The 24,253-nt window shown below is 48.2% G+C and overlaps 1 protein-coding gene across 1 annotated transcript in view; it reads right to left on the bottom strand.

The window, feature by feature from the left end:
- fscn1a (fascin actin-bundling protein 1a) overlaps positions 1 to 23,879 on the bottom strand; it is a 35,393-nt gene extending 11,514 nt beyond the window's left edge. Inside the window, exons 1-4 of the mRNA XM_084193918.1 lie at positions 23,345 to 23,879; positions 20,564 to 20,623; positions 20,211 to 20,261; positions 19,697 to 20,102 (exon numbers count right to left, since the gene is read on the bottom strand). Coding sequence (XP_084050044.1) covers positions 19,697 to 20,102; positions 20,211 to 20,261; positions 20,564 to 20,623; positions 23,345 to 23,668 — 841 coding nt within the window. The 5' untranslated portion in view covers positions 23,669 to 23,879. The remainder of the gene's footprint in view (positions 1 to 19,696; positions 20,103 to 20,210; positions 20,262 to 20,563; positions 20,624 to 23,344) is intronic.
- Between the last annotated feature and the right edge of the window lie 374 nt (positions 23,880 to 24,253).

Raw genomic sequence — 24,253 nt, 5'->3', positions numbered from 1 at the left:
GTAGAAACACACTACAGTCAGTCAGTAACCAGTAGAAACACACAAGTCAGACAGTAACCAGTAGAAACACACCACAGTCAGACAGTAACCAGTAGAAACACACTACAGTCAGACAGTAACAAGTAGAAACACACTACAGTCAGACAGTAACCAGTAGAAACACACCACAGTCAGACAGTAACCAGTAGAAACACACTACAGTCAGACAGTAACCAGTAGAAACACACCACAGTCAGACAGTAACCAGTAGAAACACACCACAGTCAGTCAGTAACCAGTAGAAACACACTACAGTCAGACAGTAACCAGTAGAAACACACCACAGTCAGACAGTAACCAGTAGAAACACACCACAGTCAGACAGTAACCAGTAGAAACACACTACAGTCAGTAACCAGTAGAAACACACTACAGTCAGACAGTAACCAGTAGAAATACACTACAGTCAGACAGTAACCAGTAGAAACACACTACAGTCAGTAACCAGTAGAAACACACTACAGTCAGACAGTAACCAGTAGAAACACACTACAGTCAGACAGTAACCAGTAGAAACACACTACAGTCAGTAACCAGTAGAAACACACTACAGTCAGACAGTAACCAGTAGAAATACACTACAGTCAGACAGTAACCAGTAGAAACACACTACAGTCAGACAGTAACCAATAGAAATACACTATAGTCAGTCAGTAACCAGTAGAAACACACTACAGTCAGTCAGTAACCAGTAGAAACACACTACAGTCGGACAGTAACCAGTAGAAACACACTACAGTCAGACACATACTGTCTGGTCAGGATCAGCAACATCAGAGAGCTGGGATTAGAGGCCGTCCTACAGCTGAGCACGTCTAAAACCCACAGCTGCCAAGCTACACCCAGACCCCTGCCACAGCTGCCAAGCTACACCCAGACCCCTGCCACAGCTGCCAAGCTACACCCAGACCCCTGCCACAGCTGCCAAGCTACACCCAGACCCCTGCCACGGCTGCCAAGCTACACCCAGACCCCTGCCACAGCTGCCAAGCTACACCCAGACCCCTGCCAAGCTACACCCAGACCCCTGCCACAGCTGCCAAGCTACACCCAGACCCCTGCCAAGCTACACCCAGACCCCTGCCAAGCTACACCCAGACCCCTGCCACAGCTGCCAAGCTACACCCAGACCCCTGCCACAGCTGCCAAGCTACACCCAGACCCCTGCCACAGCTACACCCAGACCCCTGCCACAGCTACACCCAGACCCCTGCCAAGCTACACCCAGACCCCTGCCACAGCTGCCAAGCTACACCCAGACCCCTGCCAAGCTACACCCAGACCCCTGCCACAGCTGCCAAGCTACACCCAGACCCCTGCCACAGCTGCCAAGCTACACCCAGACCCCTGCCACAGCTGCCAAGCTACACCCAGACCCCTGCCACGGCTGCCAAGCTACACCCAGACCCCTGCCACGGCTGCCAAGCTACACCCAGACCCCTGCCACAGCTGCCAAGCTACACCCAGACCCCTGCCACAGCTGCCAAGCTACACCCAGACCCCTGCCACAGCTGCCAAGCTACACCCAGACCCCTGCCACGGCTGCCAAGCTACACCCAGACCCCTGCCACAGCTGCCAAGCTACACCCAGACCCCTGCCACAGCTGCCAAGCTACACCCAGACCCCTGCCACAGCTGCCAAGCTACACCCAGACCCCTGCCACAGCTGCCAAGCTACACCCAGACCCCTGCCAAGCTACACCCAGACCCCTGCCACGGCTGCCAAGCTACACCCAGACCCCTGCCACAGCTGCCAAGCTACACCCAGACCCCTGCCACAGCTGCCAAGCTACACCCAGACCCCTGCCACAGCTGCCAAGCTACACCCAGACCCCTGCCACAGCTGCCAAGCTACACCCAGACCCCTGCCACAGCTGCCAAGCTACACCCAGACCCCTGCCACAGCTGCCAAGCTACACCCAGACCCCTGCCACAGCTGCCAAGCTACACCCAGACCCCTGCCAAGCTACACCCAGACCCCTGCCACAGCTGCCAAGCTACACCCAGACCCCTGCCAAGCTACACCCAGACCCCTGCCAAGCTACACCCAGACCCCTGCCACAGCTGCCAAGCTACACCCAGACCCCTGCCACAGCTGCCAAGCTACACCCAGACCCTTGCCACAGCTGCCAAGCTACACCCAGACCCCTGCCACGGCTGCCAAGCTACACCCAGACCCCTGCCACGGCTGCCAAGCTACACCCAGACCCCTGCCACAGCTGCCAAGCTACACCCAGACCCCTGCCACAGCTGCCAAGCTACACCCAGACCCCTGCCACGGCTGCCAAGCTACACCCAGACCCCTGCCAAGCTACACCCAGACCCCTGCCAAGCTACACCCAGACCCCTGCCAAGCTACACCCAGACCCCTGCCACAGCTGCCAAGCTACACCCAGACCCCTGCCACAGCTGCCAAGCTACACCCAGACCCCTGCCACAGCTGCCAAGCTACACCCAGACCCCTGCCACAGCTCCAGGGTTTAATCCCACATGGAATTATGGTTTATAAAACAGTGAGGAGGATGCAGCCAGAGGAAGGAGGGAGGGAGGGAGGGAGGGAGGGAGGGAGGGAGGGAGGAGCAGAGGTCATTAAAAATCACAAACTCCATCAGGGGCACATAAAGACAGAATGAAACTCAAAACGGTCTTCATCATAAGGAAGGTTTCTGAGTCAAGAGGTGAACAAGGTGATTTAGCTCACTAAAGAACTCTAAAGCCAAAAGATGTGTTTGGGCTGGACTCTACCTTTCTTAAAAACGACAAAGAGTCACTCACTGGCCCCATTACAAAAGGTCACCAACACATCTATTGGGGTGGGGGGGATTTCCAAGGGTCTGGAAGTCGGCCATAATAACGCCCATCTTTAAATCATGTGACCGTGGTGACGTGAGTAGAGTACCTACAATACACAGACATGTCTTGTATTCCAGATCATACATTTCCTGGCTCCTCCCGCCTCCACTTAACATAAAACCCAACCCCCAAGGCAGCAGGTCCACAAGGTAATAATAATAATAATATGCCATTTAGCAGACGCTTTTATCCAAAGCGACTTACAGTCATGTGCGCATACATTTTTACGTATGGGTGGTCCCGGGGAATCGAACCCACTACCCTGGCGTTACAAGCGCCGTGCTCTACCAGCTGAGCTACAGAGGACCACAAGGTGCTGCCATGAGAGGTGACCGTATAGTTCCCTTAAGGAAAAGCACCATGAGAGGTGACTGTATAGTTCCCTTAAGGAAAAGCACCATGAGAGGTGACCGTATAGTCCCCTTAAGGAAAAGCACCATGAGAGGTGACTGTATAGTTCCCTTAAGGAAAAGCACCATGAGAGGTGACTGTATAGTTCCCTTAAGGAAAAGCACCATGAGAGGTGACCGTATAGGAAAAGCGCCATGAGAGGTGACCGTATAGTCCCCTTAAGGAAAAGCGCCATGAGAGGTGACCGTATAGTTCCCTTAAGGAAAAGCACCATGAGAGGTGACCGTATAGTTCCCTTAAGGAAAAGCACCATGAGAGGTGACCGTATAGTTCCCTTAAGGAAAAGCACCATGAGAGGTGACCGTATAGTTCCCTTAAGGAAAAGCACCATGAGAGGTGACCGTATAGTTCCCTTAAGGAAAAGCACCATGAGAGGTGACTGTATAGTTCCCTTAAGGAAAAACACCTTTAGTCAATCTGCTTTCTCTGGGAGAGCTTCCCATGTCTGGAACACACTGCTATCAGACACACACAACTGCCCCACCTATCACACCTTCACAGAGAACATAAAGACATGGCTGAAGGCCAATCAGACCAGTGAACATAAAGACATGGCTGAAGGCCAATCAGACCAGTGAACATAAAGACATGGCTGAAGGCCAATCAGACCAGTGAACATAAAGACATGGCTGAAGGCCAATCAGACCAGTGAACATAAAGACATGGCTGAAGGCCAATCAGACCAGTGAACATAAAGACATGGTTAAAAGGCCAATCAGACCAGTGAACATAAAGACATGGCTGAAGGCCAATCAGACCAGTGAACATAAAGACATGGCTGAAGGCCAATCAGACCAGTGAACATAAAGACAAGGCTGAAGGCCAATCAGACCAGAGAACGTAAAGACATGGCTGAAGGCCAATCAGACCAGTGAACATAAAGACATGGCTGAAGGCCAATCAGACCAGAGAACATAAAGACATGGCTGAAGGCCAATCAGACCAGTGAACATAAAGACATGGCTGAAGGCCAATCAGACCAGTGAACATAAAGACATGGCTGAAGGCCAATCAGACCAGTGAACATAAAGACAAATGGCCAATCAGACCAGTGAACATAAAGACATGGCTAAAGGCCAATCAGACCAGTGAACATAAAGACATGGCTGAAGGCCAATCAGACCAGTGAACATAAAGACAAATGGCCAATCAGACCAGTGAACATAAAGACAAATGGCCAATCAGACCAGTGAACATAAAGACATGGCCAATGGCCAATCAGACCAGTGAACATAAAGACATGGCTGAAGGCCAATCAGACCAGTGAACATAAAGACATGGCTGAAGGCCAATCAGACCAGTGAACATAAAGACATGGCTGAAGGCCAATCAGACCAGTGAACATAAAGACATGGCTAAAGGCCAATCAGACCAGTGAACATAAAGACATGGCTGAAGGCCAATCAGACCAGAGAACATAAAGACACGGCTGAAGGCCAATCAGACCAGTGAACATAAAGACAAAAGGCCAATCAGACCAGTGAACATAAAGACATGGCTGAAGGCCAATCAGACCAGTGAACATAAAGACAAATGGCCAATCAGACCAGTGAACATAAAGACATGGCCAATGGCCAATCAGACCAGTGAACATAAAGACAAAAGGCCAATCAGACCAGTGAACATAAAGACATGGCTGAAGGCCAATCAGACCAGTGAACATAAAGACATGGCTGAAGGCCAATCAGACCAGTGAACATAAAGACATGGCTGAAGGCCAATCAGACCAGTGAACATAAAGACATGGCTGAAGGCCAATCAGACCAGTGAACATAAAGACATGGCTGAAGGCCAATCAGACCAGTGAACATAAAGACATGGCTGAAGGCCAATCAGACCAGTGAACATAAAGACATGGCTAAAGGCCAATCAGACCAGTGAACATAAAGACATGGCTGAAGGCCAATCAGACCAGTGAACATAAAGACATGGCTAAAGGCCAATCAGACCAGTGATCATAAAGACATGGCTGAAGGCCAATCAGACCAGTGAACATAAAGACAAATGGCCAATCAGACCAGACTAGTGAACATAAAGACATGGCTAACGGCCAATCAGACCAGTGAACATAAAGACATGGCTGAAGGCCAATCAGACCAGTGAACATAAAGACATGGCTGAAGGCCAATCAGACCAGTGAACATAAAGACATGGCTGAAGGCCAATCAGACCAGTGAACATAAAGACATGGCTAAAGGCCAATCAGACCAGTGAACATAAAGACATGGCTGAAGGCCAATCAGACCAGTGATCATAAAGACATGGCTAAAGGCCAATCAGACCAGTGAACATAAAGACATGGCTGAAGGCCAATCAGACCAGTGAACATAAAGACAAATGGCCAATCAGACCAGTGAACATAAAGACAAATGGCCAATCAGACCAGTGAACATAAAGACATGGCTGAAGGCCAATCAGACCAGTGAACATAAAGACATGGCTGAAGGCCAATCAGACCAGTGAACATAAAGACATGGCTGTAGGCCAATCAGACCAGTGAACATAAAGACATGGCTGAAGGCCAATCAGACCAGTGAACATAAAGACATGGCTGAAGGCCAATCAGACCAGTGAACATAAAGACATGGCTGAAGGCCAATCAGACCAGTGAACATAAAGACATGGCTGAAGGCCAATCAGACCAGTGAACATAAAGACATGGCTGAAGGCCAATCAGACCAGTGAACATAAAGACATGACTGAAGGCCAGACAGACATAATCCCTAAAATAAATTCATTAAAAATCCTACAATGTGATTTTCTGGATTTCTTTTTCTCATTTTGTCTGTCATAGTTGACGTGTACATATGATGAAAATTACAGGCCTCTCTCATCTTTTTAAGTGGGAGAACTTGCACAATTGGTGGCTGACTAAATACTTTTTTTCCCCCACTGTATAGAGTTGAAGTCGGAAGTTTACATACACCTTAGCCAAATACATTTAAAAAGATTTTCACAATTCCTGACATTTAATCCTAGTAAAAAATTCCCTGTCTTAGGTCAGTTAGGATCACCACTTTATTTTAAGAATGTGAAATGTCAGAATAATAGTAGAGAGAATGATTTATTTAAGCTTTTATTTCTTTCATCACATTCCCAGTGGGTCAGAAGCTTACATACACTCAATTAGTATTCGGTAGCATTGCCTTTAAATTGTTTAACTTGGGTCAAACGTTTCGGGTAGCCTTCCACAAGCTTCCCACAATAAGCTGGGTGAATTTTGTCCCATTCCTCCTGACAGAGCTGGTGTAACTGAGTCAGGTTTGTAGGCCTCCTTGCTCGCACACGCTTTTTCAGTTCTGCCCACAAATGTAGGATTGAGGTCAGGGCTTTGTGATGGCCACTCCAATACCTTGACTTTGTTGTCCTTAAGCCATTTTGCCACAACTTTGGAAGTATGCTTGGGGTTATTGTCCATTTGGAAGAACCGTTTGCGACCAAGCTTTAACTTCCTGACTGATGTCTTGATGTTGCTTCAATATATCCACATCATTTTCCTTCCTCTTGATGCCATCTATTTTGTGAAGTGCACCAGTCCGTCCTGCAGCAAAACACCCCCAAAGCATGATGCTGCCACCCCCGTGCTTCACGGTTGGGATGGTGTTCTTCGGCTTGCAAGCCACCCCCTTTTTCCTCCAAACATAACGATGGTCATAATGGCCAAACAGTTCTATTTTTGTTGTTTCATCAGACCAGAGGACATTTCTCCAAAAAGTACGATCTTTGTCCCCATGTGCAGTTGCAAACCGTAGTCTGGCTTTTTTATGGCGGTTTTGGAGCAGTGGCTTCTTCCTTGCTGAGCGGCCTTTCAGGTTATGTTGATAGACTCGTTTCACTGTGGATATAGATACTTTTGTACCTGTTCCCTCCAGCATCTTCATAAGGTCCTTTGCTGTTGTTCTGGGACTGATTTGCACTTTTCGCACCAAAGTACGTTCATCTCTAGGAGACAGAATGCATCTCCTTCCTGAGTGGTATGATGGCTGCGTGGTCCCATGGTGTTTATACTTGCGTACTATTGTTTGTACAGATGAACGTGGTACCTTCAGGCGTTTGGAAATTGCTCCCAAGGATGAACCAGACTTGTGGAGGTCTACCATTTTTATTCTGAGGTCTTGGCTGATTTCTTTTGATTTTCCCATGATGTCAAGCAAAGAGGCACTGAGTTTGAAGGTAGGCCTTGAAATACATCCACAGGTACACCTTCAATTGACTCAAATGTCAAATAGCCTATCAGAAGCTTCTAAAGCCATGACATCATTTTCTGGAATTTTCCAAGCTGTTTAAAGGCACAGTCAACTTAGTGTATGTAAACTTCTGACCCCACTGGAATTGTGATACAGTGAATTATAAGTGAAATAATCTGTCTGTAAACAATTGTTGGAAAAATTACTTGTGTCATGCACAAAGTAGATGTCCTAACCAACCTGCCAAAACTATAGTTTGTTAACAAGAAATGTGTGGAGTGGTTGAAAAACTAGTTTTAATGACTCCAACCTAAGTGTATGTAAACTTCCGACTTCAACTGTAGATTATAATACAATTTTGAAACATTAAAAGGCCACTACTCTACTACAACAACCAATACAGGTGTATGTTATTATACTACTAATAATAATAATAATAATAATAAGCCATTTAGCAGATGCTTTTATCCAAAGCGACTTACAGTCATGCGTGCATACATTTGTGTGTATGGGTGGTCCCGGGGATCGAACCCACTACCTTGGCGTTACAAGCACCATGCTCTACCAGCTGAGCTACAGAGTGTGTATGTTATGTGTACGTGTGTGTCTGTGTATGTGTCTGTGTCTGTGTGTGTGTGTCTCTTCACAGTCCCCCGCTGTTCCATAAGGTGTATTTGTACCTGTTTTTTTTAAATCTGATTCTACTGCTTGCATCAGTTACCTGATGTGGAATAGAGTTCCATGTAGTCATGGCTCTATGTAGTACTGTGCACCTCCCATAGTCTGCTCTGGACTTGGGGACTGTGAAGAGACCTCTGGTGGCATGTCTTGTGGGGTATGCATGGGTGTCTGAGCTGTGTGCCAGTAGTTCAAACAGACACCTCGGTGCATTCAGCTTGTCAACACTTCTTACAAAAACAAGCAGTGATTAAGTTAATCTCTCTTCCACTCTGAGCGATGAAGTCAAATCTCTCCTCTACTTTGAGCAGGGAGAGATTGACATGCATGTCATTAATATTAGCTCTACGTGCATGTTTCAGGGCCAGTCGTGCTGCCCGGTTCTGGACCAATTGTAATTTTCCAAAGGTCCCTCTTTGTGGCACCTGACCACACTACTGAACAGTAGTCCAGGTGTGACAAAACTAGGGGCCTGTAGGACCTGCCTTGTTGATAATGCTGTTAAGGCAGAGCTGCACTTTATTATGGACAGACTTCTCCCCATCTTAGCTGCTGTTGTATCAATATGTTTTGATCATGACAGTTTACAATCCAGGGTTACTCCAAGCAGTTTAGTCACCTCAACTTGCGCAATTTCCACATGATTCATTACAAGATTTAGTGAATTATTTGTCCCAAATACAAAGCTTTTCGTATTTGAAATATTTAGGAGTAACTTATTTCTTGCCACCCATTCTGAAACTAACTGCAGCTCTTTGTTAAGCGTTGCAGTCATTTCAGTCGCTGTGGTAGCTGACGTGTATAGTGTTGAGTCATCCGCATACATAGACACACTGGCTTTACTCAAAGCCAGTGGCATGTCGTTAGTAAATACTGAAAAAAGTAAGGGGCCTAGACAGCTGCCCTGGGGAATTCCTGATTCTACCTGGATTATGTTGGAGAGGCTTCCATTAAAGAACACCCTCTGTGTCCTGTTAGACAGGTAACTCTTTATCCACAGTATAGCAGGGGGTGTAAAGCCATAACACATACGTTTTTCCAGCAGCAGGCTATGATCGATAATGTAAAAAGCCGCACTGAAGTCTAACAAAAAACAGCCCCCACAGTCTTTTTAGGTCCTCTCCACCCAGAGACAGACACTCCAGTTCCCCTCCACCAACCATCACTCTAACTACAGTCCCTCCATCTCCTAACCCTGCCACTACTAGGAGACTGGGTGTGTTTCTAGAATAGTGGGAGTATCAGTAAGTGACAACGGTGCAACGAGAGAGAGAATGTCTGTGATTGTGGGTCCTCTATTGTTCAGCAGGCTGGTTAAAGAGGAGAGAGGCTGGGACACATGGGGAGCCAGATCAGTCTTTACACACCTACTGATTCTTACAGCAGCTAGTGCCAGCCACATCAGAGAGACCGCTACAGAGAGAGACAGACCGACCGCTACAGAAAGAGAGACAGACTGACAGCTACAGAGAGAGAGAGAGAGAGAGAGAGAGAGAGAGAGAGAGAGAGAGAGAGAGAGAGAGAGAGAGAGAGAGACAGACAGAGAGACAGAGAGAGAGAGAGACAGCTACACAGAGAGAGAGACAGCTACACAGAGAGACAGAGACAGACAGCTAAACAGACAGACCACTACACAGAGAGACACATACAGATCACTACACAGAGACACAGACAGACCACTACACAGAGAGACAGACCACTACACAGAGACAGAGAGACAGAGAGACCGTCCGACCGCTAGAGACAGAGACAGACAGAGACCGTCCGACCGCTTCAGAGACAGAGAGACAGAGACAGAGAGACAGAGAGAGAGAGACAGAGAGACAGAGAGAGAGAGACAGAGAGAGAGACAGAGACCGTCCGACCGCTACAGAGAGAGACAGACCGCTACAGAGAGCGAGAGAGACTGTCCGACCGACCACTACAGAGAGAGACCGACCGCTACAGAGACCGACCGACCACTACAGAGAGAGACCGACCGCTACAGAGAGAGACCGACCGTCCGACCGCTACAGAGAGAGACAGACCGCTACAGAGAGCGAGAGCTACACAGAGAGACAGACAGCTAAACAGACAGAGACACAGACAGACCGCTACACAGAGAGACACAGACAGACCGAGAGACAGACAGCTAAACAGACAGACCGCTACACAGAGACAGAGAGACACAGACAGACCACTACACAGAGAGACAGAGAGAGAGAGAGACCGTCCGACCGCTAGAGACAGAGACAGACAGACCGCTACAGAGAGACAGACCGTCCGACCGCTAGAGACAGAGACAGACAGACCGCTACAGAGAGACAGAGAGAGAGAGACCGTCCGACCGCTAGAGACAGACAGACCGCTACAGAGAGACAGAGACCGTCCGACCGCTTCAGAGAGACAGACAGAGAGAGAGAGAGACAGGCCGCTACAGAGAGCGAGAGAGACCGTCCGACCGACCGCTACAGAGAGAGAGAGAGAGACCGACCGCTACAGAGAGAGAGAGAGAGACCGACCACTACACAGACAGACAGAGACGGCTACAGAGAGAGAGAGATAGACCGCTACAGAGAGAGAGACCGACCGACCGCTACAGAGAGAGAGACCGACCGACCGCTACAGAGAGAGAGACAGAGACGGCTACAGAGACAGAAATTATCTTGTAATCTAACAGCACCTGTTTGGCCCATAATATGAACGCAGCTCCTTACATTGTTCTTGATCTCCAGTTTTTCCCACAACATCTGACTTCCCGCTCCCTCCTGAGCAACCAGTAAACATTCCCCCCGTTTCCAGTTTATTTCCCACAACATCTGACTTCCTGCTCCCTCCTGAGCAACCAGTAAACATTCCCCCCGTTTCCAGTTTATTTCCCACAACATCTGACTTCCCGCTCCCTCCTGAGCAACCAGTAAACATTCCCCCCGTTTCCAGTTTATTCTGTCACGTCCTCTGCATCCATTTGTGCTGTTAATGCGTTACGGAGTTCAGAGTTCGTTATAACCAATTTATTGATGCGATTATGATATGCTATGCTATAGGTCAGGCCCCATTGTCACGTGCATGCGATGCTTACACGTGTCACGTAAAGAGTGCAAGGGTTGATGAGGGAATAGGGAATGGTTTTCCTAAAATTAGGGATTTTGGTAACAGAACTTTTCAGTCAGAAATGGCTGTAATTATGTTGCAGCTTAAAAAAACACGGACAGCAGCGATACACAGTGTTGATGTTCTGTGATGGTCGCAGCAGCAGGGAGGAGAGAGAGAGACAGAGAGAGAGAGACAAAGGGGGAGACAGAGGGGGAGACAGAGAGACAGAGGGGGAGAGAGAGGGGGAGAGAGAGAGAGACAGACAGAGACGCAGAGAGAGAGAGACAGAGAGAGAGAGAGACAGAGAGAGAGAGACAGAGAGAGAGAGACAGACAGAGACGCAGAGAGAGAGACAGAGAGAGAGAGAGAGAGACAGAGAGAGAGACAGAGAGAGAGAGAGAGAGAGAGAGAGACCGAGAGAGACAGAGAGAGACAATGGGTGCCAGTCACAGTCACTAGTTTTATTTATTACGTTAAACCCAGAGCATGCCCCCCGGCCAATCAAATGAACCGTTGGACTCCCTCATCATGCGTCTTAAATTATTACATCAAACAGTTCGCTTAAAGAAAATCAGGACAAGCTCAGTGAATATAGTTGATTTGATTTTTTAAAACTTCGGATCTGTCTATATAAAGGAAAAAATATATACACACGTTTTAACATTGACCAAATCGATTGTTCAAAAGAACAGATGAATCTTGGGTCAACCAAGAATTGTTTTAGTCGGGGACAGAAAAGCATAAGATAACATGGAGACCTGATCCCAGATCAGTACTCCGAGGCTTTATGAAAGCATAAGAAAACATGGAGACCTGATCCCAGATCAGTACTCCGAGGCTTTATGAAAGCATAAGATAACATGGAGACCTGATCCCAGATCAGTACTCCGAGGCTTTATGAGTGCATAAGATAACACGGAGACCTGATCCCAGATCAGTACTCCGAGGCTTTATGAAAGCATAAGATAACATGGAGACCTGATCCCAGATCAGTACTCCGAGGCTTTATGAAAGCATAAGATAACATGGAGACCTAATCCCAGATCAGTACTCCAGGGCTTTATGAGTGCATAAGATAACATGGAGACCCGATCCCAGATCAGTACTCCAGGGCTTTATGAGTGCATAAGATAACATGGAGACCTGATCCCAGATCAGTACTCCAGGGCTTTATGAGTGCATAAGATAACATGGAGACCTGATCCCAGATCAGTACTCCAGGGCTTTATGAGTGCATAAGATAACATGGAGACCTGATCCCAGATCAGTACTCCGAGGCTTTATGAATGCATAAGATAACATGGAGACCTGATCCCAGATCAGTACTCCGAGGCTTTATGAAAGCATAAGATAACATGGAGACCTAATCCCAGATCAGTACTCCAGGGCTTTATGAGTGCATAAGATAACATGGAGACCCGATCCCAGATCAGTACTCCAGGGCTTTATGAGTGCATAAGATAACATGGAGACCTGATCCCAGATCAGTACTCCAGGGCTTTATGAGTGCATAAGATAACATGGAGACCCGATCCCAGATCAGTACTCCAGGGCTTTATGAGTGCATAAGATAACATGGAGACCTGATCCCAGATCAGTACTCCGAGGCTTTATGAATGCATAAGATAACATGGAGACCTGATCCCAGATCAGTACTCCGAGGCTTTATGAAAGCATGAGATAACATGGAGACCTGATCCCAGATCAGTACTCCGAGGCTTTATGAATGCGGGGCCCTGAGGTAGACGGCATGGGCTCAGTATGACGCATCAAAAACACACTGCTGCTTGGAACTCCTAAACAACTTCCTGACTGGGGTCCATAGAAGAATATAAGCAACAGCTTTTCACACTGATCTGGGATCAGGTCTCCATGTTATCTTATGCACTCATAAAGCCCTGGAGTACTGATCTGGGATCAGGTCTCCATGTTATCTTATGCACTCATAAAGCCCTGGAGTACTGATCTGGGATCAGGTCTCCATGTTATCTTATGCACTCATAAAGCCCTGGAGTACTGATCTGGGATCAGGTCTCCATGTTATCTTATGCTTTCATAAAGCCTCGGAGTACTGATCTGGGATCAGGTCTCCATGTTATCTTATGCTTTCATAAAGCCCTGGAGTACTGATCTGGGATCAGGTCTCCATGTTATCTTATGCTTTCATAAAGCCCTGGAGTACTGATCTGGGATCAGGTCTCCATGTTATCTTATGCACTCATAAAGGCCTCGGAGTACTGATCTGGGATCAGGTCTCCATGTTATCTTATGCTTTCATAAAGCCTCGGAGTACTGATCTGGGATCAGGTCTCCATGTTATCTTATGCTTTCATAAAGGCCTCGGAGTACTGACTCTCTCCTGTAACACAATGACACGTGTTGCGTTCACGCCAGAGATGGAGTCAAGACCAGACCAGTGCCGAGTTCCCATCTCTGGATCACACACACACACACACACACACACACACACACACACACACACACACACACACACACACACACAGCTTTGCAAAGTGTGTGGCAGTCCCTCCCTTGGCACGCATCCAGACAAAAACACCAGCACTGCAGCTGCCACACACAAGAGGAGTCAGCACATACCCCCAGCCCAAAGACAGGAGTCAGCACACACCCCCAGCCCGGCCCAAAGACAGGAGTCAGCACACACCCCCAGGCGGCCCAAAGACAGGAGTCAGCACACACCCCCAGGCGGCCCAAAGACAGGAGTCAGCACACACCCCCAGGCCGGCCCAAAGACAGGAGTCAGCACACACCCCCAGCCCTGCCCAAAGACAGGAGTCAGCACACACCCCCCAGGCCGGCCCAAAGACAGGAGTCAGCACACACTCCCAGCCCGGCCCAATGATAGGAGTCATCACCTACCCTCGGCCCAAAGACAGGAGTCAACACACACCCCCAGGCCGGCCCAAAGACAGGAGTCAGCACACACCCCCAGGCCGGCCCAAAGACAGGAGTCAACACACACTCCCGGCCCGGCCTAATGACAGGAGTCAGCACACACCCCCAGCCCGGCCCAATGATAGGAGTCAGCACACACCCCCAGCCCGGCCCAAAGACAGGAGTCAGCACACACCCCCAGGCCGGCCCAATGACAGGAGTCAGCACACACCCCCAGGCTGGCCCAAAGACAGGAGTCAGCACACACCCCCAGCCCGGCCCAAAGACAGGAGTCAACACACACCCTCGGCCCAATGACAGGAGTCAGCACACACCCCCAGCCCGGCCCAATGACAGGAGTCAGCACACACCCCCAGCCCGGCCCAAAGACAGGAGTCAGCACACACCCCCAGCCCGGCCCAAAGACAGGAGTCAGCACACACCCCCAGCCCGGCCCAAAGACAGGAGTCAGCACACACCCCCAGCCCGGCCCAATGATAGGAGTCATCACCTACCCTCGGCCCAAAGACAGGAGTCAACACACACCCCCAGGCCGGCCCAAAGACAGGAGTCAGCACACACCCCCAGCCCGGCCCAAAGACAGGAGTCAGCACACACCCCCAGCCCGGCCCAAAGACAGGAGTCAGCACACACCCCCAGCCCGGCCCAAAGACAGGAGTCAGCACACACCCCCAGCCCGGCCCAAAGACAGGAGTCAGCACACACCCCCAGCCCGGCCCAATGATAGGAGTCATCACCTACCCTCGGCCCAAAGACAGGAGTCAACACACACCCCCAGGCCGGCCCAAAGACAGGAGTCAGCACACACCCCCAGCCCGGCCCAAAGACAGGAGTCAGCACACACCCCCAGCCCGGCCCAAAGACAGGAGTCAGCACACACCCCCAGCCCGGCCCAAAGACAGGAGTCAGCACACACCCCCAGCCCGGCCCAATGACAGGAGTCAGCACACACCCCCGGCGTGCCAGAGCTGTTTCACCACACTAAGCTGTGGAGCCTCTCCGCCAGCTCTCTGCTCTTTCAGACTTTCTCCTTTTTCTCTAACATCAATATAAACAGGAGTTGTCGTCTCTGGTCCATCTGACCACCACACAGAGAGAGACAGATGCCATGCTGTGTCTGAGAGGAGGTGAGGAGAGGAGGAGGAGGACAGAGAGGAGGAGGAGGAGAGAGGAGGAGCAGAGGAGAGAGGAGGTGAGGAGAGGCTGCTGGGTGTCTGCAGTGCACAGCTCAGAAAACTGACAGATTATATTCTAGCTGCACCGGGCTGACAAAGGGCTGGGGGGAGGGAAGTGTCTGCTTCCTGTGGTGTGACTGTTAAGAACATACAGATATAGAATAGCAGTCTAATTCTATATAATGTGGTGATTGTATATAATAGGACTAGGATAATGTGATTGTATATAATAGGACCAGGATAATGTGGTTGTATATAATAGGACCAGGATAATGTGGTTGTATATAATAGGACCAGGATAATGTGGTTGTATATACTAGGACCAGGATAACGTGGTTGTATATAATAGGACCAGGATAATGTGGTTGTATATAATAGGACCAGGATAATGTGGTTGTATATAATAGGACCAGGATAATGTGGTTGTATATAATAGGACCAGGATAATGTGGTTGTATATAATAGGACCAGGATAATGTGGTTGTATATAATAGGACCAGGATAATGTGGTTGTATATAATAGGATAAGGTTGTGTTGGTCCTACCTTGTCCGGTTAGGTTCTAGTACTGTTCTATAAGGTTGTGTTGGTCCTACCTTGTCTGGTTAGGTTCTAGTACTGTTCTATAAGGTTGTGTTGGTCCTACCTTGTCCGGTTAGGTTCTAGTAGTGTTCTATAAGGTTGTGTTGGTCCTACCTTGTCCGGTTAGGTTCTAGTACTGTTCTATAAGGTTGTGTTGGTCCTACCTTGTCCGGTTAGGTTCTAGTACTGTTCTATAAGGTTGTGTTGGTCCTACCTTGTCCGGTTAGGTTCTAGTACTGTTCTATAAGGTTGTGTTGGTCCTACCTTGTCCGGTTAGGTTCTAGTACTGTTCTATAAGGTTGTGTTGGTCCTACCTTGCCTGGTTAGGTTCTAGTACTGTTCTATAAGGTTGTGTTGGTCCTACCTTGCCTGGTTTGGTTCTAGTACTGTTCTATAAGGTTGTGTTGGTCCTACCTTGCCTGGTTTGGTTCTAGTGCTGTTCTATAAGGTTGTGTTGGTCCTACCTTGCCTGGTTAGGTTCTAGTACTGTTCTATAAGGTTGTGTTGGTCCTACCTTGTCTGGTTAGGTTCTAGTACTGTTCTATAAGGTTGTGTTGGTCCTACCTTGCCTGGTTAGGTTCTAGTGCTGTTCTATAAGGTTGTGTTGGTCCTACCTTGTCCGGTTAGGTTCTAGTACTGTTCTATAAGGTTGTGTTGGTCCTACCTTGTCCGGTTAGGTTCTAGTACTGTTCTATAAGGTTGTGTTGGTCCTACCTTGTCCGGTTAGGTTCTAGTACTGTTATATAAGGCTGTGTTGGTCCTACCTTGTCTGGTTAGGTTCTAGTACTGTTCTATAAGGTTGTGTTGGTCCTACCTTGTCCGGTTAGGTTCTAGTACTGTTCTATAAGGTTGTGTTGGTCCTACCTTGTCTGGTTAGGTTCTAGTACTGTTCTATAAGGTTGTGTTGGTCCTACCTTGTCCAGTTAGGTTCTAGTAGTGTTCTATAAGGTTGTGTTGGTCCTACCTTGTCCGGTTAGGTTCTAGTACTGTTCTATAAGGTTGTGTTGGTCCTACCTTGTCCGGTTAGGTTCTAGTACTGTTCTATAAGGTTGTGTTGGTCCTACCTTGTCTGGTTAGGTTCTAGTACTGTTCTATAAGGTTGTGTTGGTCCTACCTTGTCTGGTTAGGTTCTAGTAGTGTTCTATAAGGTTGTGTTGGTCCTACCTTGTCCGGTTAGGTTCTAGTACTGTTCTATAAGGTTGTGTTGGTCCTACCTTGTCCGGTTAGGTTCTAGTACTGTTCTATAAGGTTGTGTTGGTCCTACCTTGTTAGGTTCTAGTACTGTTCTATAAGGTTGTGTTGGTCCTACCTTGTTAGGTTCTAGTGCTGTTCTATAAGGTTGTGTTGGTCCTACCTTGTCCGGTTAGGTTCTAGTACTGTTCTATAAGGTTGTGTTGGTCCTACCTTGTCTGGTTAGGTTCTAGTACTGTTCTATAAGGTTGTGTTGGTCCTACCTTGTCTGGGTTAGGTTCTAGTACCGTTCTATAAGGTTGTGTTGGTCCTACCTTGCCTGGTTAGGTTCTAGTACTGTTCTATAAGGTTGTGTTGGTCCTACCTTGTCTGGTTAGGTTCTAGTGCTGTTCTATAAGGTTGTGTTGCTCCTACCTTGCCTGGTTAGGTTCTAGTAGTGTTCTATAAGGTTGTGTTGGTCCTACCTTGCCTGGTTAGGTTCTAGTACTGTTCTATAAGGTTGTGTTGGTCCTACCTTGCCTGGTTAGGTTCTAGTGCTGTTCTATAAGGTTGTGTTGGTCCTACCTTGCCTGGTTAGGTTCTAGTGCTGTTCTATAAGGTTGTGTTGGTCCTACCTTGTCCGGTTAGGTTCTAGTACTGTTCTATAAGGTTGTGTTGGTCCTACCTTGTCTGGTTAGGTTCTAGTGCTGTTCTATGAGGTTGTGTTGGTCCTACGTTAGGTTCTAGTACTGTTCTATAAGGTTGTGTTGGTCCTACCTTGCCTGGATAGGTTCTAGTACTGTTCTATAAGGTTGTGTTGGTCCTACCTTGCCTGGTTAGGTTCTAGTACTGTTCTATAAGGTTGTGTTGGTCCTACCTTGTCCGGTTAGGTTCTAGTACTGTTCTATAAGGTTGTGTTGGTCCTACCTTGCCTGGTTAGGTTCTAGTACTGTTCTATAAGGTTGTGTTGGTCCTACCTTGCCTGGTTAGGTTCTAGTGCTGTTCTATAAGGTTGTGTTGGTCCTACCTTGCCTGGTTAGGTTCTAGTGCTGTTCTATAAGGTTGTGTTGGTCCTACCTTGTCCGGTTAGGTTCTAGTACTGTTCTATAAGGTTGTGTTGGTCCTACCTTGTCTGGTTAGGTTCTAGTGCTGTTCTATGAGGTTGTGTTGGTCCTACGTTAGGTTCTAGTACTGTTCTATAAGGTTGTGTTGGTCCTACCTTGCCTGGATAGGTTCTAGTACTGTTCTATAAGGTTGTGTTGGTCCTACCTTGCCTGGTTAGGTTCTAGTACTGTTCTATAAGGTTGTGTTGGTCCTACCTTGTCCGGTTAGGTTCTAGTACTGTTCTATAAGGTTGTGTTGGTCCTACCTTGTCTGGTTAGGTTCTAGTGCTGTTCTATAAGGTTGTGTTGGTCCTACCTTGCCTGGTTAGGTTCTAGTGCTGTTCTATAAGGTTGTGTTGGTCCTACCTTGTCTGGTTAGGTTCTAGTGCTGTTCTATAAGGTTGTGTTGGTCCTACCTTGCCTGGTTAGGTTCTAGTGCTGTTCTATAAGGTTGTGTTGGTCCTACCTTGTCTGGTTAGGTTCTAGTACCATTCTATAAGGTTGTGTTGGTCCTACCTTGCCTGGTTAGGTTCTAGTACTGTTCTATAAGGTTGTGTTGGTCCTACCTTGTCTGGTTAGGTTCTAGTACTGTTCTATAAGGTTGTGTTGGTCCTACCTTGTCCGGTTAGGTTCTAGTACTGTTCTATAAGGTTGTGTTGGTCCTACCTTGTCCGGTTAGGTTCTAGTACTGTTCTATAAGGTTGTGTTGGTCCTACCTTGTCTGGTTAGGTTCTAGTACTGTTCTATAAGGTTGTGTTGGTCCTACCTTGTCTGGTTAGGTTCTAGTGCTGTTCTATAAGGTTGTGTTGGTCCTACCTTGCCTGGTTAGGTTCTAGTGCTGTTCTATAAGGTTGTGTTGGTCCTACCTTGTCTGGTTAGGTTCTAGTACTGTTCTATGAGGTTGTGTTGGTCCTACCTTGTCCGGTTAGGTTCTAGTACTGTTCTATAAGGTTGTGTTGGTCCTACCTTGTCTGGTTAGGTTCTAGTACTGTTCTATAAGGTTGTGTTGGTCCTACCTTGTCCGGTTAGGTTCTAGTACCATTCTATAAGGTTGTGTTGGTCCTACCTTGCCTGGTTAGGTTCTAGTACTGTTCTATAAGGTTGTGTTGGTCCTACCTTGTCTGGTTAGGTTCTAGTACTGTTCTATAAGGTTGTGTTGGTCCTACCTTGTCCGGTTAGGTTCTAGTACTGTTCTATAAGGTTGTGTTGGTCCTACCTTGTCCGGTTAGGTTCTAGTAGTGTTCTATAAGGTTGTGTTGGTCCTACCTTGCCTGGTTAGGTTCTAGTACTGTTCTATAAGGTTGTGTTGGTCCTACCTTGTCCGGTTAGGTTCTAGTACTGTTCTATAAGGTTGTGTTGGTCCTACCTTGCCTGGTTAGGTTCTAGTACTATTCCATAAGGTTGTGTTGGTCCTACCTTGTCCGGTTAGGTTCTAGTACTGTTCTATAAGGTTGTGTTGGTCCTACGTTAGGTTCTAGTACTGTTCTATAAGGTTGTGTTGGTCCTACCTTGCCTGGTGGAGACGTTCCTCTCGTTTCCGGCGGTGAGAACCACCTGAGGGTGACTCTGCTCCAGAGAGAACATCTCATCCTTCCCCACGCGGCTGCTCTTCCCACTCTTCATGGTCCCGCTCGGCCCCGACGGCGCCAGGTAGCGGCCAAAACAATCCCTGAACGCCACCTTCCCGGAGCGGAACTCCAGCGTGTATCCGGTGGTCTTGTCGGGCGCGGCCTCCAGGCTGCCGTCGTTCTTCAGGAAGCGGTTATCGGACGTCTGCAGGTGGTAGCGTTGGTCTCTGAACACCAGGGTGATTAGGGAGTCTACTCCCCACGGGACGTCACGGTCTATAGAGACCTCGTCCACCTTAGAGGACAGGTGGGCATAACGCTTCCTGGTCACGCTGAAGATGTTCACCTGGAGGGGAGGGGTTAGAGGTCAGGCGTTAGAGGAGGGTGGAGGAGAGGGCAGGGCGGGGGGGGGGGTGGAGGAGAGGGCAGGGCGGGGGGGCAGGGTGTGTGTTACCTGAGGGTGCATAGCAATGTGAACGCTCCATTTTTCAGCCACTGATGCAGTCTGGGGAGAGGAGAGAGAGAGAGAGAGAGAGAGAGAGAGAGAGAGAGAGAGAGAGAGAGAGAGAGAGAGAGAGAGAGAAGAGAGAGAGAGAGAGAGAGAGAGAGAGAGAGAGAGAGAGAGAGAGAGAGAGAGAGAGAGAGAGAGAGAGAGAGAGAGAGAGAGAGAGAGAGAGAGAGAGAGAGAGAGAGAGAGATTACACACTAGGAACACGGCGTACGTACGTACGTTATTTAACAACATCATGTAGAGAAAGAGACGTTATGAACGTTCTTCAGCTCATCATGCAGTCTGAACATACCTACCTGGGCAAAACAGCTGATCCGATCCTCTGTGCCTCCCAGATATCTGCCGTGGACCTCTGACTGCAGAGAAACCCATGAGAATATACAAAATCACACACTACATCGTCTATTTCCTCTTTCTGACAAAACACCTCCACACATTAGACACTACACTACACTTCACACACACACAAACAAGCACATTCAATCCCTATGTTTGGGTTTTCAGCCGTTACAGTCGCCCAACATTTAGCGCCACGTGAACTACAATTCCAAACGCTGTGTTTTAACGTTTCCAAAAATCTAGAAAAATCGCTTTCTAAACAGGTTTTTCAAAACAAATGCTGATAGGTCCCTTATCTTTCATATCAGCGAGAAATAATATTTTCAAAAAATTATAAAAGCTACGCTTACTGTAGCAGTTTATCACAGATCAGCAAGCTGTGGTACCTCCAGTTGACCAACTACACTTCCTACCCAGTTAGCTTACACACAGGTTAACGTTAGACTAAAAACACAGTCTGTTACCATGGTTACTCCATGTTACCAGTCTGGAGAAGTCTGTTACCACGGTTACTCCATGTTACCAGTCTAGGAGAAGTCTGTTACCATGGTTACTCCATGCTACCAGTCTGGAGAAGTCTGTTGCCATGGTTACTCCATGTTACCAGTCTGGAGAAGTCTGTTACCATGGTTACTCCATGTTACCAGTCTGGAGAAGTCTGTTACCATGGTTACTCCATGTTACCAGTCTGGAGAAGTCTGTTACCATGGTTACCAGTCTGGAGAAGTCTGTTACCATGGTTACTCCATGTTACCAGTCTGGAGAAGTCTGTTACCATGGTTACTCCATGTTACCAGTCTGGAGAAGTCTGTAGTGTCTCTACGAGGCAGAATGTTGAATAAAATCATATTTTAAAAACTTTACCGGTTGTACATGTTTGTTGGTCCTTTTGGCGGTAGGAGGGGGGGGATCCACAGGGAAGTGATGCACAACATGTAAACAATAGCCAAATGTAGTCGACCGAAGCACGTTTCCTCGTGTAACCGGTGTGAAATGGCTAGCTAGTTAGCGGTGTGCGCTAGTAGCATTTCAAATCGGGGTGACGTCACTCGCTCTGAGACCTCGAAGTAGTTGTTTCCCTTTGCTCTGCAAGGGCCGCGGCTTTTTGTGGAGCGACGGGTAACGGGTGCTTCGAGGGTGACTGTTGTCGATGTGTGCAAGACGGTCCCTGGTTCAAGCCCAGGTTTGGGGCGAGGAGAGGGAACGGAAGCAACACTGTTACACAACGCAAATCAGCTGGAAGTGTTTGCAACAGTATTGAATATAAAAAAGGCAGAAATACAAAACGATACACAGACCGGCATACTGAAGGTCAGGTTGATGACACTATGGATATTTTGTCTCACATTCCTCCCTGCAAAAAGGACCAACCACATGGACAACTGTTAAAGCAGGGCTTTCATTCTATTCAGCATTCTGGCTTGTAGAGGTCATGAGAGGAAACGTTCCTGATCCAAACGCCTCATTTCTGCCCTATGTAGTACACTGCACAACAATACAAAACGCAACATGTAAAAGTGTTGGTCCCATGTCTCATGAGCTGAAATAAAAAGATCCCAGAAATGTTCCATCCACACAAAAAAAGCTTATTGTGCTCAAAATTTTGTGCAGCAATGTGTTTACATCCCCTGTTAGTGAGCATTTCTCCTTTTCGCCAAGATAATCCATCCACCTGACAGGTGTGGAATATCAAGAAGATGATTAAACAGCATGATCATTACACAGGTGCACCTCGTGCTGGGGACAATAAAAGGCCACTCTAAAATGTGTAGTTTTGTCCCACAACACAATGCCACAGATGTCTCAAGTTTTGAGGGAGCGTGCAATTGGCATGCTGACTGCAGGAATGTCCACCAGAGCTGTTGCCAGAGAATGTAATGTTAATTTATCTACCATAAGCCGCATCCAACGTTGTTTTAGAGAATTTGGCAGTACGTCCAACTGGCCTCATAACCGCAGACCACGTGTAACCACGCCAGCCCAGGACCTCCACACCCGGCTTCTTTACCTGCGGTATCGTCTGAGAGGGGAGAGGGGGGGGGGCTGCTAAGGACTATTTCTGTCTGTATTAAAGCCCGTTTGTGGAGAAAAACTCATTCTGATTGGCTGCGACCTGGCTCCCCAGTGGGTGGGCCTGGCTCCCCTCCCAGGCCCACCCATGGCTGCGACCCTGCAGTCAGTCAGGTGAGTGAAATCCATAGATTAGGGCCTAATTGATTTATTTCAATTGACTGATTTCCTTATATAAAACTGTAAAAAAAAATCTTTGAAAATTGTTGCATGATGCGTTTATATTTTTGTTCAGGCAATTCAACTCAACATCGGTTCTCTAGGCTAAGGTGTTCAAAGCGTTTTGGCAACGGGTGCCGCCTAGGTTTTCTGTCAGTCTTCCTTAAACATGCGCTGTGACATGGCGATAAGGCCTTGTGGGAACATTAACCCTATTAAAAAATAAAAAAAAAGGTGTGTAGAACTAGAAAATGTAGGCTACCGTTTGTTTTTTTGAAAATAATTTCTTGCCGATATGAAAGACACATTCCTTATGTTTCCAAAACAGTACCCCAAGCGATGCGCGTTAACGTTTAGAGCAAGCGTCGGTAACCTCTTTAACACCCCCCGGGTCAGAAGATACTATCGTTTAATAGGCGCCAAAGCGGTTACCGTATATGAATAGGGGTAACAATACATAGGCAAGTCTCTCATGCGTTCACTCTCACCCCTTCATCCTCTTATCCTACCTGCAGAGACCATCTCCCATCGTCGTGAGCCGTGATGATGAACCGGCTCTCGGGTCCAGAACTCTCACTATCCCCGGTAACGTTCCCGTCTTTATCCACCGCTATGTAACGACCCAGGTGCGACTTGAGACAGAACACATTACCGGCAGCCTCCTCCCCGCTCTGCTCCAGGGTCCAAATCTGCTTCTTCTTCAAGCTCGTGGCCGAGGCGTTGATTTTAAATCCGAACGTTTCAGCCGTGAGGTATTTATTCCCGCAGTTGATCAAACCGAACTGGATCTGAAGCATGTCGCTGGTCCCGTTACTGGCCCCGTTACTACACATGATGATCGATCTTTTCTCGGTTCCAACCGGTCCGGGTGAGTTGTAGTGTGTTGTTCTGGTCACGAGGATTCCGTGGCTCGGACAGATGCGGTCTGTTCCTCCGCCTGGCGAGCTTCTCTTTGTTTGGGAAGTGTCTGAGTAGGAGGAAAAGGAGAGAGAATGTGGTGCGGTGTGTGTGCGTATGGGCGCTCGCAAGTCCTCTGTGCTTTCCCACAGCATCCGCTCGGTGCCACAGCTGCACTTTTTATACTGGTTGGTGACGACAGCCCGCAGGTCACGCCCCCTCTGGATAGAACTCGGGATGCATCTCAACATTACAAGGCTAGTGGCCTCTTCTCTCTCCTCCTCTCCTTTCCTCTCCTCTGTCCTCTCTTCCTCTCTCCTACTCCCCTCTCCTCTCCTCCCCTCTTCCCACTCCTCCTCTCCTCTCTCCTCTTCTCTCTCCTCTCCTCTCTCCCCTCCTCCCCCCTATTCTCTCTCCTCTCCTCTCCTCTCCTCTCCCCTCTCCCCTCTCCCCTCCTCCTCCCCTCTTCTCTCTCCTCCCCTCTTCCTCTCTCCTACTCCCCTCTTCTCTCCTCTCCTCTC

This window comes from Coregonus lavaretus, assembly GCF_964263955.1.
Source record: "Coregonus lavaretus genome assembly, contig: HAP1_SCAFFOLD_1359, whole genome shotgun sequence".
Taxonomy (NCBI): domain Eukaryota; kingdom Metazoa; phylum Chordata; class Actinopteri; order Salmoniformes; family Salmonidae; genus Coregonus; species Coregonus lavaretus.
The sequence above is the reverse complement of the archived record's forward strand: the minus strand, read 5'-3'. Positions and strand labels throughout refer to the sequence as shown.